The sequence below is a fragment of the Pyxicephalus adspersus genome, chromosome 10 (assembly GCF_032062135.1).
Source record: "Pyxicephalus adspersus chromosome 10, UCB_Pads_2.0, whole genome shotgun sequence".
NCBI lineage: Eukaryota > Metazoa > Chordata > Amphibia > Anura > Pyxicephalidae > Pyxicephalus > Pyxicephalus adspersus.
The window spans coordinates 6,364,262-6,378,132 of record NC_092867.1 but is presented as its reverse complement, the minus strand read 5'-3'; the positions used below and the strand labels follow the sequence as shown (position 1 = coordinate 6,378,132).

Here is a 13,871-nt window from a genome sequence, read left to right as displayed (position 1 = left end):
ATAGAAAATACAGAGCTAAACTTAATAAATGTGAAAATTCAATATTGTGAGCAAAGTGTAAAGAGAGAGGATGGGGTCATTACCTGAAATTAGACTCCGTGCTCCTGCAGGTGATTGGAGCAGCACAGAGCTCAACAAAATAGGAAACCGCTATAGGACCCTGTCACTGCCCTGAATCACGATTTTATTGTCCACGTAGCTGCTTATGCTACAACCCTCAAGCTAAATCAACATAAACTGAGCATTAGCGTTTCCAATACCTGCAACCTTCTACCCATGCTTATGGCCATCATGGCACAGGTAAAGGCAAGGTTGCTCCAGGACTTCCAGAACACGTTGCAGGAGCTGTAATTTATATCTCTCCTAAAAAAAAAGGTCAATTCATCACCACACTACCCTATCAACAAGACTTAAAATATTGTACATATGTAAACAGTAAAAAAAAAAACTATTCAAGGTTCAAGTACAAAAATACATTTGGCAATGCAAAACAAGGCACTGTGATACCTACAGATCCCTCTATAGATTTAAGTGTACAGTGTTCTCCCGGTCTCTTTTAGCTGGGCGCACCACCCGGCACTTTTCAGGTAACCACCTGGCTTGTTTTTGGATAGTTACTGAAAAGTTGGGTGACAATACAGCCTACAATATGCCCACCTACAGCTTCTTCCCAGCCAGCTTAAAAAACATTTTGGGGAGAAAACCGGTATTAAAAGTCATCAATGACTAGTAAATCAGTTATGGAAGAACACAGATGGGCCGAATCATACGCCAGCATTATGGCGGTAAAATCGCTGAAATATAAACAGGAATTTGTATGATTTTGCTGGCAAAGTCCCAGAGAGGTAGAAGATGGTAGAAGGCCACCACTGTCCAAACATAACTGAAACGTCATGACGCGTAATTTTTTTTTACACATTGTATCCACATACAATACATATATAACACAACATCTCCAGCCCGATGGGATTGGTTGAGTGGAGAATGTTCACATTTCTAAGAATATCCAGTCGTGTGCCAGAATTTTTGTTTTCCTTAAACACGATTGAAGTGAAGCTTTGCTGCGTTCACTCATTCATTATTTTGATGTAAACATGCTCTACTCTTATTCAATCAACCTCGGAGCAGGTCGTCATACAGAGACCGGGGAAATCATTTTCTCATTTTCTTGTTGGCTGGTTTTATGGGAGCCAAATCTTCTTCATCATCCTCATCTTCTTCATCGGAGTCAATTTCATCCTCATCGTCCTCATCCTCCTCCTCCTCTTCGGAACCCATGTCTGGTGGTACTGCAAATGGACAAAGAAGAGTTAGGTAAAGTAAGTTAATGGATTGTTGTTCTCCATAGGGTGGTGCTCGGGAAAGGAGGGAAGGGGTTTAGGTAGTTTCCAAAAGTTATCACCATCTGAGACAATGACAAGGGGCCTCCTTAATCACAAAGGTGGCCTGAGCTCACCTCCATACGGCCTCACTGAAGTCAGATCTATCTGGAGAGAACACTGGAATGTAGTGTTAATATAGCGCCATCATATTACGCGGCGCTGCACAAAGTCCACAGTCATGTCATTAGCTGTCCCTCAAAGGAGCTCACAATCTAATGTCCCTACCATAGTCATATGTCAATAATACAGTCACAAGACAATTTTGGGGAAGCCAATAAGGCTAACGGCATGTTTTTAGAATATATGAGGAACCCGGAGGAAACCCACACAAACAGGGAGAGAACCTCCAAACTCCATGCGGATAGAGTCCTGGCCGAAATTCGAACCTGGGACCCAGCGCCGCAAAGACCAGAGTGCTAACCACTGAGCCACCATGCTGCCCATAATAAAACTTTTTTTCTGCACACAACTTCCATATATGAGTATATAGAGAGGTCTGGCCAGTAACAAAAGTAGCTCAGCTGAAAATTTGTAATGATTTAGGAACTTTTGGGACACCAACGTAGAGGGTCAGGGACAACACAAAAAAGTTCCCCTTTCTGGATTCACTAATCCTTATTTCAAGGTAAATATAGAATAATTTATTAATATTATAACTGTATAATATAATACAGGCTGCAGCCAATCAGAAGCCGGCGATCATAGTAATCCAGCAGATCAGACACTGGAAACACTTCAAATACTTTCACTAGGTATGTTAACATTTCCTTACCAACAATCACTTGACCAGACAGATGGACCGGTCCGGAGCCAGACTTTAGGCGAAACGTCGCTGGTGGCTGGATCACAAAGTTGTCCAAATTTACCTAAAGAGCCAATAAAAAAAAAATTCTAGGAATGCCGAAACAGAAATCTGTTTACACATCCAAATGAACAAATTACCGGAGATACTTTGATTTAATAACGCTCCACAAGACTGGAGAAGATAGACTATCATGAGTGAACCTGGGTGATCCAGCAAACCAACTAATAGCAAATGATTTCAAAGAAATACATTCTTTTTTTCTGGATCACCCCAGTTCTTCTAACTAGCTACCGGAATCAATAGATATAACAATTACCATGGTCTGGCAAGACAGCTTTAGTGTGGCGATGGGCACGGAGATGTCTTCATTGGCATGATTGCGGGCCGTCACCTCCACCACATTGTATTCATCTCGGACTCCTTCCCCGAGGCTGACCTGAGGAATAAAAATAGAAGGAGTCACCGTTATTGCTATGTACAGGAACTGTAGCTGTACTGATGGTGTGCACCAATGCCATAGGGTAATAGTAGAAAGGGCTGCGGGCTTTTACATGCGAGTGTTTTCCCCGGCCCCTTTTAGCTGGGCACACCGCCCGGCATTTTTTGGCAACCACTCGGCTGTTTTTGGATCCTACTGATGAGTTAGGTCACAATACTGGGGCTGCCACTTCCCTACAATTTCTTCCCACATAGCTTTAAAAAAAAAAAAAAACTGCATGGCATCACCTCTTAGCATCCTCCCTGGGCCCTAGGTGCAAATACAGCAGTGCGGCACTGAACACAACCCATTCAGCAAAATTTGCATTGGCATGAAGTTACAAATATAAAGAACCTTGCAGCGCTCCTGCATGCACACAATGCTCTGTTATAGAGAAAGCTGGGTTGATTTGTAATAAAAACCAATGCTACCGGAAGCTTAAATACCCCCTCCCCCCATGCCACTACAGGGGGTCTGCAGATTATTTGAAGGAGGCGGAGCCTGGACTCCGATCCTCTGCATTGGCTGATTGCTGGGACCTCGGTAACAAGAAGCTGCTTTTATTGGCACACTATGATAACCAATTAAATGATCAGAGCAGCCAATGTTATGGGTGGAAATTCTACAAATCAGAAAGCAGCAATAAAAAAGATGGCGGACTTACGGAGCACAAGGACAGGTTATGTTCACAGTCCTCCTCATCGTCTACCTGGAAGGTGTAATGTGTGGTCTTCGATGACAACTCGCAACCTATTGTACAAAGAAAGAAAAAAATTGTTATAGCAGACTGACATCACCCCCATTGCTGGTACCATGTGACTAATATTGGGCATGCTGAGCCTTGTAGTCCTGTGCTACACCATAGCCAGTCCCATGTGACTACTGATGGCCATGCTGGGCTTTGGGACCAGCTCTAATGAACATGCTGAGCCTTGTAGTCCTATAACTGGTATCATGTGAATTCTAAAGGGCATGCTGTGCCATGTGGCCCTATAGCTAGTACCACGTGACTTCTAATGGGCATGCTGGGCCTTGTGGTCCTACAGCACCCTGGCAGCTCTCCCATATGGCAGTGGATGCTCAGCATGTGGACATATAGCAGACTGGAAGCTCCTCCATCGGATTACTAGCACTGCTGATCCTTGTAGTCCTGCATCCCGCCAAGGTTTGCCTCTCTATCTTCTGGCCATGCTGAGCTTTGTAGTGCACCACCATCTGAGTCTCTCTGCTATGAACTCACCAAACACGTAGCTCTCCACCGGCCTGTCCTGGCCATCATCCATAGCCTCGTTCAAGTAGGCGCTCATCCTGCACACCGCACACCTCACACACGTGGGTTCCCTTCACTGACTACCGGCCCCTGACCGGAAGAGGAGGAGATAGCGCAGGAAACTCACATAGCTACCACAGCGCCACCTGCTGTCTGAATAGCGCACTGCAGGCGCCACTCAACACAATGGGCTTGATTTATTAAAGCTCTGTAAGGCTGGAAGTGGATACTTTTTCATCAATCATGCTGGGTGATCCAGCAAACCTGGAATGCATTTCCTAAAAGGTATTAGCTATTTGTTAGCAAATGTTTTCCGTCCTGGGCCAGATCCTGGGATTTTCTTACCTTCAGCGATCCTGCACCGTGCTTCCATGCGTTTCCCATTCATCTGAATTGTATGGATACCAAATGGTAGCAATGCAATGCATGTACTATTTTATTTACAAGCATACTTCAGGTCGGTTTGATTACACATTACATTACCCTTCTTTGTAGTAATAGTCATTTCTGGTTTGCTGGATCACTCAGGTTCTCCCATAATAGTTTATCTGCTCCGGTCTTGGAGAGCTTTAATAAATCAGGACCAACATGGCTGGGTGTGATGGCCCATAGACCATTTCTGCATCACAGGGAGGGGGTGCAACCATGGGTGAGGGGCTATTCAATGGGGGAAAGGGAAGGGGAAGCAGATCCACAGTGAAAGGTAGCAGAGAAAAAGAACATGATGGCACAGGGGAAGAGGAAGAGAGCGGCCTGATTGGGCCATAAAGCATCATTAATGGTAGCTGGGAGGGGTGAGGCTAACAGGGGCAAAATGGAGCGTCTTCAGCACCAGCGGTCACAAGGACAGAGCAAAGAAAGGGGAATAGAAACTCAATCTAGACGGACGGGGGTAATGGACTTTCCCTGGTGGATTCTGGTGGTTGGCACCTTGGCCAACCCAACCTCGGTTCAGGAGCTTAATGAAAGTTTGATAAGGAACGGCCCACTGACACCACGCACCATCATTCCCTATAGGCAGACTTGGGTATTGCAGGCGTGAGAAAGCGGTAACCATGCCACAATCTAAAGACTAAGGGAAGCTTGCAAGGTCATGGTGCCACGGCTCCTTCCAAATACCATAAATCACCAGGGTTCCTCCACAGGTTCCTAAGGGTTCCTTGAGCAGTTTGTGTCTCTCTGTTCTGGCACCAATGATCTGTAAGGGTGACATTCTTCCCAATGGCCAGCAATTAAATTCTTCCCACTGATTACAAAGCCAATATATTGTGAGCTGTGGATATAGAAAATATATCAGGGGTTCCATGAAAAGCTGAAATTAAATTAAATGTTCCCCCGTGAAAGCCTGCACCGGGGTATTGAGGAAGAGCCAAGCAGGAAGAGAGCCGGCACATGACCGGTCGGAAGACTTCTTGGGGTGCCATGGTGGGTGCATGGAGCTCAGCGTTAGGTATTACATTTCCTTATTACTAGAAATCATATTACGTGCAATTCTAGGAATGTTATTGGTGACAGATGTTTGTGTATAACAATATATGAAATCTGAACATTACATGAGAACAAAGCAGACCAATCGCAGATCTCGGAGGAATGACTCAAAATCTCCGCTGTGTACAGATGTTTATGGTGTGACTCCTCATATCTGGAGGGATGATAATGAGTGTGTAGGGAACAGGTGGGGATCACAAATAGAAGCTGATACATGGACGACTCTGACACCTGTGCTACACATTACCGTGCCAAAATGCCAAACCGCAGCCTTCTACCATCTGTATAATGGCCAATGGTTAAAGTACAACTCCGTGCAAAATATACAAGGATAAATATGAAGTCTGTTTTCTAAGTGCCAACCGAAAAAAAGGTTTAATATTGGTTGGGTTTGTAAAAGGATGACAATGATGTTCATTCTGCAGTGAATTTGTGCTAAAGTTTGGGCAACGTCTGGACTCGGTGGACATTTAGTTGTAGATAGACTTTGGGTAAGAGTTGAAATAAGTTATTGTTATATTATTATATTATAAATTAATATTATATATTATATTATTTAATATTATTATTACTATATTTTATATATCATATTATTATAGTAATATTATTATTATATATTATAATATATAATAATATTACATAACATAATAAACAGGATTTATATAGCGCCAACATATTACGCAGCGCTATACAATGAAAAAGGGTTGCAAATGACAGACAGATACAGACAGGAGGAGGGGAGGACCCTGCCCAAGGCTGTGTATGGGGTAGGTAGGTGGGAAGGCTGTGTATGGGGTAGGTAGGTAGGAAGGATGGATAAGAGGCAGGATGGTGGCTCAGTGGTTAGCACTTTGGCCTTTGCAGTGCTGGGTCCCAGGTTTGAATCTTGGCCAGACTGCATGGAGTTTGTATGTTCTCCCTGTGCTTGTGTGGGTTTCCTCTCACATTCCTAAAACATGCAGTTAGGTTAATTGGCTTCCTCCCAAAAAAACTGACCTTATACTGTGATAGACATATGACTATGGTAGGGACATTACATTGTGAGCTCCTTAGAGGGACAGCTAGTGACATGACTATGGACTTTGTACAGCGCTGCATATTATGTTGGTGCTATATAATAATAATAATAATAATAATAAGTCTGGCTGCAGCATTCATAATAGATTGTAGAGGAGAGAGTCAGGTTAGTGGAATATCAGAAAAGGAGGAGGTTACAGTAGTCCAGACGAGAGATGAGTGTGTACAAGGATTACTGGGAAGTTTAGTTCTTATTCTCCATTCTTTTATGCCACACTATATTATTTTGTTGGACCACCTTTAGCTTTGATTACGGCATGCATTTGCCGTGGCATAATTATGATATTCTCATGTTATAACACAGAATATTGCATTTATTGTTTGCTAAGATTCTGTATTGATGATTGGAGTCGGAGCTGTGTAAAGTCTTCTCCAGCTCATCCTGAAGATTCTCCATGGGGTTGAGGTCTGGACAAACCATGTGTGACAATGATGTCCCAGCTCCCTGAACCCCCTGTCACATTCTTAGCCCAAAAAATCTTGGAATATGTCAGTGTGATCGGGGAAAAAAAAAATCCATGAGTGGAAGAACCTGGTCATTCCGTATATTCAGGGAGTCAGCTGACCTCATATTTTGGGCCCATCCGCATCATAACACTGCCCCCATAGGCACCCCAGATCATAACACTGCCCCCACAGGCACCCCAGATCCTAACACTGCCCCCACAGAACCTCAAATCATAACACTGCCCCCACAGGCACCCCAGATCATAACACTGCCCCCACAGGCACCCCAGATCATAACACTGCCCCCACAGGCACCCCAGATCATAACACTGCCCCCACAGGAGTGAGAACTTTGTTTTTTGGCCAGGCAGAGCATGTAAATAAAATCAAGTAGAAGACACAAGATTTAAAGAATGATATTCGTTTATTTATAAAAACTCTGTACAGCAGAAAACATAAAATGAGATCAAATATTGTGAAAACTAATTATATACAGAAGCAACTTGTAGGGGTGAGTAAAGACCAGAAAAAGAATATGAAGAGGACAAATCTGATAATGCTATTGTGCCAAGACATGATATATGTTAATGTGTGTTATTCCTATGCAAAGGTGTGAATTCAGCCTAAGGCTGTGAGCACATGGATGTCCGGAAGCCCAACGCAGCCATGTCACAGCATTTGTTATGTGTTTTCAGGGAGAAGTGGATTGCTTCGAGATGTGTTCATGCTTCCATGCATTCATTTACAAGGCATGGAGGAGATTTTTTTTTTTTTACTTCTTGCTCCAATGTCATCCCAGGTTTCCATCCCATTTTCAAATAAATCTTTGGGCAACAAGTCTGCCAGAATATTTATCTTGGACTGTTATGAGTTACAACATGCAGTTGGTGTATCATTGTATTTTGTCTCAAACTAGCTCCAAGCAGATCTACTAAAATTAATGGTTCACATAACTTGGCAATGGCCCAGTGTTCTCCCCGGACTCTTTTAGCTGGGCTGAGCTGGTTACTGTAGAGCTGGGTCACAATATAGGGGGTGCCATCCGTCTACAGTTTATTCCCATCCAGCTAAAAAAAATGCATGGGTTTAACACTGATGCCTCCTTTCCCTCCATGCGTGATGTCACCAGCCTTCCAGGTAGGGTTGGGTGTAGATCAGGTAGTTCCAGACTGAAGTATAATTAGAAGTCCGATTTCAGCAAATTCACACTGGAGCTGCTCCTAATGTATGTGAATTATAACGAAAGGGATGGGATTGGGAAGAGTGAAGGTTCTGTTTGCTATGTAGAGTGCCAAACTAAAAGACATCCCTCTGAACATACCAGTTTATGGCTGTGAGAACACGCATGCAATGAGAACTTATGGCTGCTGTAGGTCAAAAGCTATTTTAGGTGCTGGTTCACTATGGCAGCCAGGGGACATTAGCCATGGTAGCCTCTAACTCCAATTTTTTGAGGATGGAAAAAAAATTAAGACTGTAAACTAAATGGAATCCCTGGGAGATGTACCCAACATATGGTCCTGCTTACTAGCTTGGACTTTAAGGACACCCATGAACTCTGCACCTTACAAATATTAGGAGATGTAAAAAAATGGGAAGTAAGAAAGCTGGTTGACTATACAGTAATATACATTTCCTCCCCACACTGATCCTCCTGGGTTAAGATAAGACATATGGGAGAAGAAGGCATCATGGTGGTCCAGCCATATGCGCAGAGTCATTTCCACTTCTGATACTTTCTCCCTGATTTGCTGTAGGTTTGCACCTTGCAGTGTTTGTGGTAAAGTGTTCTGTTTCTAATCGGAAAAATTCTCAGTGATCGCCACTTTCCTACAGTCCTAGGAGGTCAAAGGCTTGATGTAGATCTTCCATATCATAGGGGGGCTGCGAATACAAATGTAACACAAATTGAGCAAAACAAGAACAGAAAATAATTCCCAAATGATAAATTCTTTACAATAAAGGATTGTATTCAAAGACCTTGAACTTGTGTAGATATTATCAGTTTGGGATTGTTCTCAGATCATTCCGAGATCATTGGTATGTACATAAATCTTGCAGTTGGCCTACTTCAACATGTAATCAAGCTATTCTAAATTAATGGACTGAGTTTAGACATGTGAAATATCTATAGACGTGTTTCTTGGCCTTTTTAACTTGGGGGAACCCCTTGAAATTACTTTCAATTCTTCAGGAAGCCCCTTCCATAAGTATTATATCCACAGCTCACAGTATATTAGCATAGTGGTCAATGGGAAAGATGCCACCAATACAGAAAGCCAAAAAATCATTGCTGTCACTTAATCCGACCTGAGAGGTACACATTGCTCATTCCTCAAGGAACCTCTAGCAACCTCTTGAGGAACCCTAGTTGGGAATCTCTGATCTTTAGAGTGAAGATGGTCAATGAGTTGACCATGCAGTTGTAGAGTTTGATTGACTCATGACAGTATTTTCATGTACTTTGCAAAAAAACTTACATTGTCCACATGTTAGTGATCTGAATATGTTGGAACACCTTTTGTGATTTTACGGCTATATGGGGCTCCATTAGGGCCTTTGCAAATGGCCTTTGAATTTGTGTTGATGACTCCAGTTTGGTTAGCTTGTGAAGCTTCTAAGGTCATTTAGAATTCATTGGCAGGTGCATTTGACTCACAATTGGCTTCCTTTCGACTTGCATCAAGCAAGTTTTGCATTTCCTTGGAATTGTATGGAAAAATTCCATGGCCCAATGAAGAATCCACCTGAAAATCATGACCCCAACGGAAGGAAGCCATAGTTATAGGGGCATCTATCTATCTATCTATCTATCTATCTATCTATCTATCTATCTATCTATCATCTATCTATCTATCTATCTATCTATCTATCTATCTATCTATCTATCTATCTATATCTATCTATCCCATATCTATCTATCTATCTATCTATCTATCTATCTATCTATCTATCTATCTATCCCATATCTATCTATCCCATATCTATCTATCTATCTATCTATCTATCTCTCCAAAGCTGGAGAGGATACACTTTCATTAGTGAAGCTGGGTGGAAGGGATTTCTTCTATTTGTTAGCAAATGTTCTGAACCCTAAACCAGATCCATTCCAGATTTGGTAGATCACCCAGCTTCACTGATAAAAGTGTATCTTCTCCAACCTTGGAGAGCTTTATTAAATCGGACCCTTTGTGTTCAATTCCAGATTGGCCCATGGTCGAATACAATATCATTATTTCCAAGTTTCGGCAACATGCCCACACATACCTCTAGAATACGCCTCAGTTTTCTAGACAATCGGATGAAGTTCTCATGCAGTCCATCCCAAGCCTCAAATCTCCGCTCCCGGTTCTCTACGAAAGTGTTCCAGCAATAGAAATAATCTGTTAAAGAAAAAAACATTTACCAATACCAGGCAAAGCTAGGTTTAGAAACCCAAACAAATTTGTGTGTGTCATAGATAGACTTTGTATTGCTTTTTTCATTTATGATTAGAAAATATACATAAAGTACCAAGTCCAATGGGCCAAATCTATTGTTCAGTAACTTTTACCCACGCCATTACCTTTATAGCTCATGACCGCCAGTCGCACCCCTGCCTGCTTCAGCTTACGCAGCCCTTCTGGCTCGGCATTATGGTCCTCACAAAAGTAAAGTCTTGCCGAGAAGATGCGCAGACTCAGATTGGGATGGTTTAATAAGAAGTTGGCAGTGCGTCGGGCACAGTCGCAGCACGGGCTCCATGAACTGAACCAGGTGACTCTGAACATCCTGTTGGGGTCGTGGCCCAGCCAGATTGCCAAATAGCGCAAGAAGAGGATCTCTGCATGGCAGCCGCTTCGATTGCGCAGGAAGCCAAAATCCATGGCGGTGGACACAGAGCTGTAACGCCTTTTGACTATGTAGCACAGATAGGTCTCATGGCGGCCTCGTGCCCAACGTAGATTTTTGTAATGGTATAGAAACTTGTTACGCTTCAGGAGAAGGCTGGAGGAAAAGGTGAAAAAATCAATTACATTGAATTTACATTATTTTACAGATACAAAGTTGGTATAATTGACGTCCATCAACCCAAAGTTCTTTAAAGTCCCGCCTAGGAACAAAAACCACAGGCCTAATCCCATAAAGCAAAGTCACACCACCTGCCATCTTTATCAAATGAGAATTCTATTAAAGGGTATGGAGCTGGCTTTGGACACAGGGGCACCATCATGATGAAACAAAAAACCAATCCATCACCTCAAGGTTGGAGGCTCACAGTTGCCTATTTGTGTGGTTTAGCATCAACAACAACATTGTAAGAACCTGAACTCAATGTTTTGGAGGGATGTCCACAAATCCTTGGCCTTTAAGGTGGGTGTGATGGTCCATAAACCTTTGGTCGTAGGGTAAGCCTTGGCAGGAAGAGGAAGCATGTTACAGGAATGGATCAATTTACGTCCATCATATGTATCAACGTACTGGAAATTTAAAGCAGAATAAAATCTACAAACTAAAAAATTGTGACCAGGCAGGTCCTTTATTCTGGAAGGAACAGGCATTAAAATACCTTACCTGCTTGATCATTGTTTTCAAATTGAAGGCAGCTGTCCTTGCTCCAGCGTTGGAGGCGCAATCTTCACCCAACCTTCTGCATGGAGTTGGATCTTCAGCCATATGAATTGGCCTGGTCAAGATAGCTTACCCCCACATATGTATGCGTGGGGAGTTCAATCATCCCGAAAGCCCCGGGGGATGACAGGGTACCCGGCATGTCCAGGCAGGAAACAGACAGGTAAGTTTGTTTTATTGCAGAAGGAACATCACCTGTTTCTTTCTGCAATGAAGATTTTCTGAGTTTTAAAGTTTATTGCATGAATTATGCATTAATCTTACAGTCCTATAATCGGCCTGTGTTTTTGAAGGTTGCGACCTTTTCTCAATGCGTTTCACAAACTTTGATTGACCTCTTCAGGGTAAGAAAACTCTCTCTCTCTCTCTCTATATATATATATATATATATATATATATATATATATATATATATATATACACATACATACAATGAAAATCAGGGTGTATTAAGACATGGCTATCAAATTCCAGCATATTGTCTCCCAAAAAAATTTGCTGAGTTTAAGTTGATTACATAGTCATCCCTGTATTAAGTACATAGATCCCTTGCTTAGAAATTGATTCCTCAAGTGTAAAGATACTAAGAAAAATCATTTCCATCCATATGATAGTCATCTTCCAATATGTATACATTGGGGGATGACTGAGTAAATGTTTGCTTTGTAGGATGGCCGTTCTGTGCTTTTCATGTGCCATTGAAGCCGTTCCTCCACAAACCCTGTGTATTTATTGACATATATACATATGTGCTTCTTACCTCCTGAAGAAGCATATCAAAATCTCTGAAACGTGTCAAAAAGAGGTCTACTGATGATTTTAATAACTAATAATATTAATTGCGTTATGTTATTAATATATATAAATATATATATATATATATGTACAGGAAAATTTAAAAAATCTTGAGGTACCAATAAAAAGTTTAAAGCAAAAAATTAAACCCTCCTATACTTACCTGTCCACATTCCATGCTGCCATCTTCTTCCTTCTTCTCTTCCGTGTGAACCATCTTGATTGGCCAGGCCGAGATGACTTACATGCAGAGATTAATTCAGTCCCAGCAAGCTCAGGGGAAGTTCAGCGATTTTGACAGCGAGCAAGCAATCAGGCAGGTAAGAATGTTGATTGCAGAAGGGACATCACCTGTCCCAGCATCCACCTGTGCAGCCTTCAACCATCTCTATAATATCTCTGAAGACCCCTTTCTATCTTTTGCAGCATTTAATACCCTAGTTATTATGTGTGGCCCTTTGGGGATATCAGGAGCCACATTTAGCACCCCTTTATCTAGTAATTTATCTGCCCCCATTACATACCCCGGCTATTACATGTGACCCTTTGGAGATATTAGGAGCCGCACTTAGGACCCCTTTATCTAGTAATTTATCTTCTTCCTTCACATACCCCAGCTATCATGCCCGGCCCTTTGATGATATCAGGAGCCACACCTAGGGCCCCTCTGTCTAGTAATTTACCCCCCTCTGCTGCATTAAAGCACAGATAGAAACTTGTTTCAGAATGACATAAACAACTCCATACAAAACTCAGACGAGCAATGGAGAATTCTTTACTAACAAACCTTTTACTGGGAGGAAATTAAATCATGATGTAACATTTCCAGTATAACATCTGCTACACCACAGAACATTGACTGGGTTCCCTTGGGGAACTGACATGTCACGCTTAATAGTTTATCTACAAATATGCATTCATAAACCATGAAATGAACGATATCTCATGCTATATATTTTTACTTTTTTTTTTTAATTTGCTCAGGTGTAAAAAAATACAGTATTTAATTTTTTTTTTTCATTTATTTTTGGCATTACATATGAGTAGTCTAAATTTATCGCAGCCAGTAGGTGGCGCTACTGCTGACTTTCTTACATGTTTTCCTGTATATTACTAACCATTCTGTTTTAAAAATCCTACTGCTTGCAGAGTGCAAAATGCTGTAATTTACACTAAATGATTCCTGACTGTATGGTCCTTTCCCCCTCTTACTACTTGTTCCGACAGGGCTTCAATAAGAGACAGATGGTTTAAAAGGAGATAGCTAAAGCTTTGCAATTCTTTTTACAAACCCAAAAATGCTTTTTAAACCATGAATGAAATATTTACTTGAACACAAAGATGTGTAAACAGAATAAAAAGTAAAAAAAAATATTTTAAATTGATATACATAAAAAATAAAAACAAAATAAGAACTATAAGGGTTTTGCTTTAATTCAAAAAGTTGTGCCATTCATATAATGCATATGTATGGCCCTAATGATATTTTATGGAACTTAAATCAAATTGATAAAAAAA

The 13,871-nt window shown here is 41.6% G+C and overlaps 2 protein-coding genes across 3 annotated transcripts in view; both read right to left on the bottom strand.

Annotated features, from left to right (window-relative positions):
* LOC140339443 (nucleoplasmin-like protein NO29) lies at positions 1-4,043 on the bottom strand. The gene is made up of 5 exons (XM_072424163.1): positions 3,906-4,043; positions 3,330-3,415; positions 2,504-2,623; positions 2,155-2,248; positions 1-1,289 (listed from the first exon to the last, which is right to left on the bottom strand). Exons 1-5 carry the CDS (start codon positions 3,970-3,972, stop codon positions 1,153-1,155), a joined length of 504 nt encoding a protein of 167 aa, XP_072280264.1. The 5' UTR covers positions 3,973-4,043; the 3' UTR covers positions 1-1,152.
* Positions 4,044-7,352: 3,309 nt separating this feature from the next.
* The window catches only part of AICDA (activation induced cytidine deaminase), an 8,289-nt gene continuing 1,770 nt past the window's right edge, over positions 7,353-13,871 (bottom strand). The window contains exons 2-4 of one of the 2 annotated variants that reach the window (XM_072424166.1): positions 10,513-10,934; positions 10,215-10,330; positions 7,353-8,831 (exon numbers count right to left, since the gene is read on the bottom strand). In XM_072424166.1, coding sequence (XP_072280267.1) covers positions 8,778-8,831; positions 10,215-10,330; positions 10,513-10,813 — 471 coding nt within the window. In that variant the 5' untranslated portion in view covers positions 10,814-10,934 and the 3' untranslated portion in view covers positions 7,353-8,777. Of the gene's footprint in view, positions 8,832-10,214; positions 10,331-10,512; positions 11,782-13,871 lie in introns of those variants that run through there. The other variant, XM_072424164.1, reaches the window with a different exon arrangement.

What these genes read in the sequence shown, in the direction of transcription:
- LOC140339443 (XM_072424163.1), bottom strand. Translation starts at nt 3,972, where the DNA reads ATGAGCGCCTACTTGAACGAGGCTATGGATGATGGCCAGGACAGGCCG. An exon ending in AGCTGTCTTGCCAGACCATG is followed by an intron (nt 2,249 to 2,503) that starts GTAATTGTTATA and finishes TTGGCTCTTTAG; the next exon opens with GTAAATTTGGACAACTTTGT. An exon ending in GTCTGGTCAAGTGATTGTTG is followed by an intron (nt 1,290 to 2,154) that starts GTAAGGAAATGT and finishes GTCCATTTGCAG; the next exon opens with TACCACCAGACATGGGTTCC.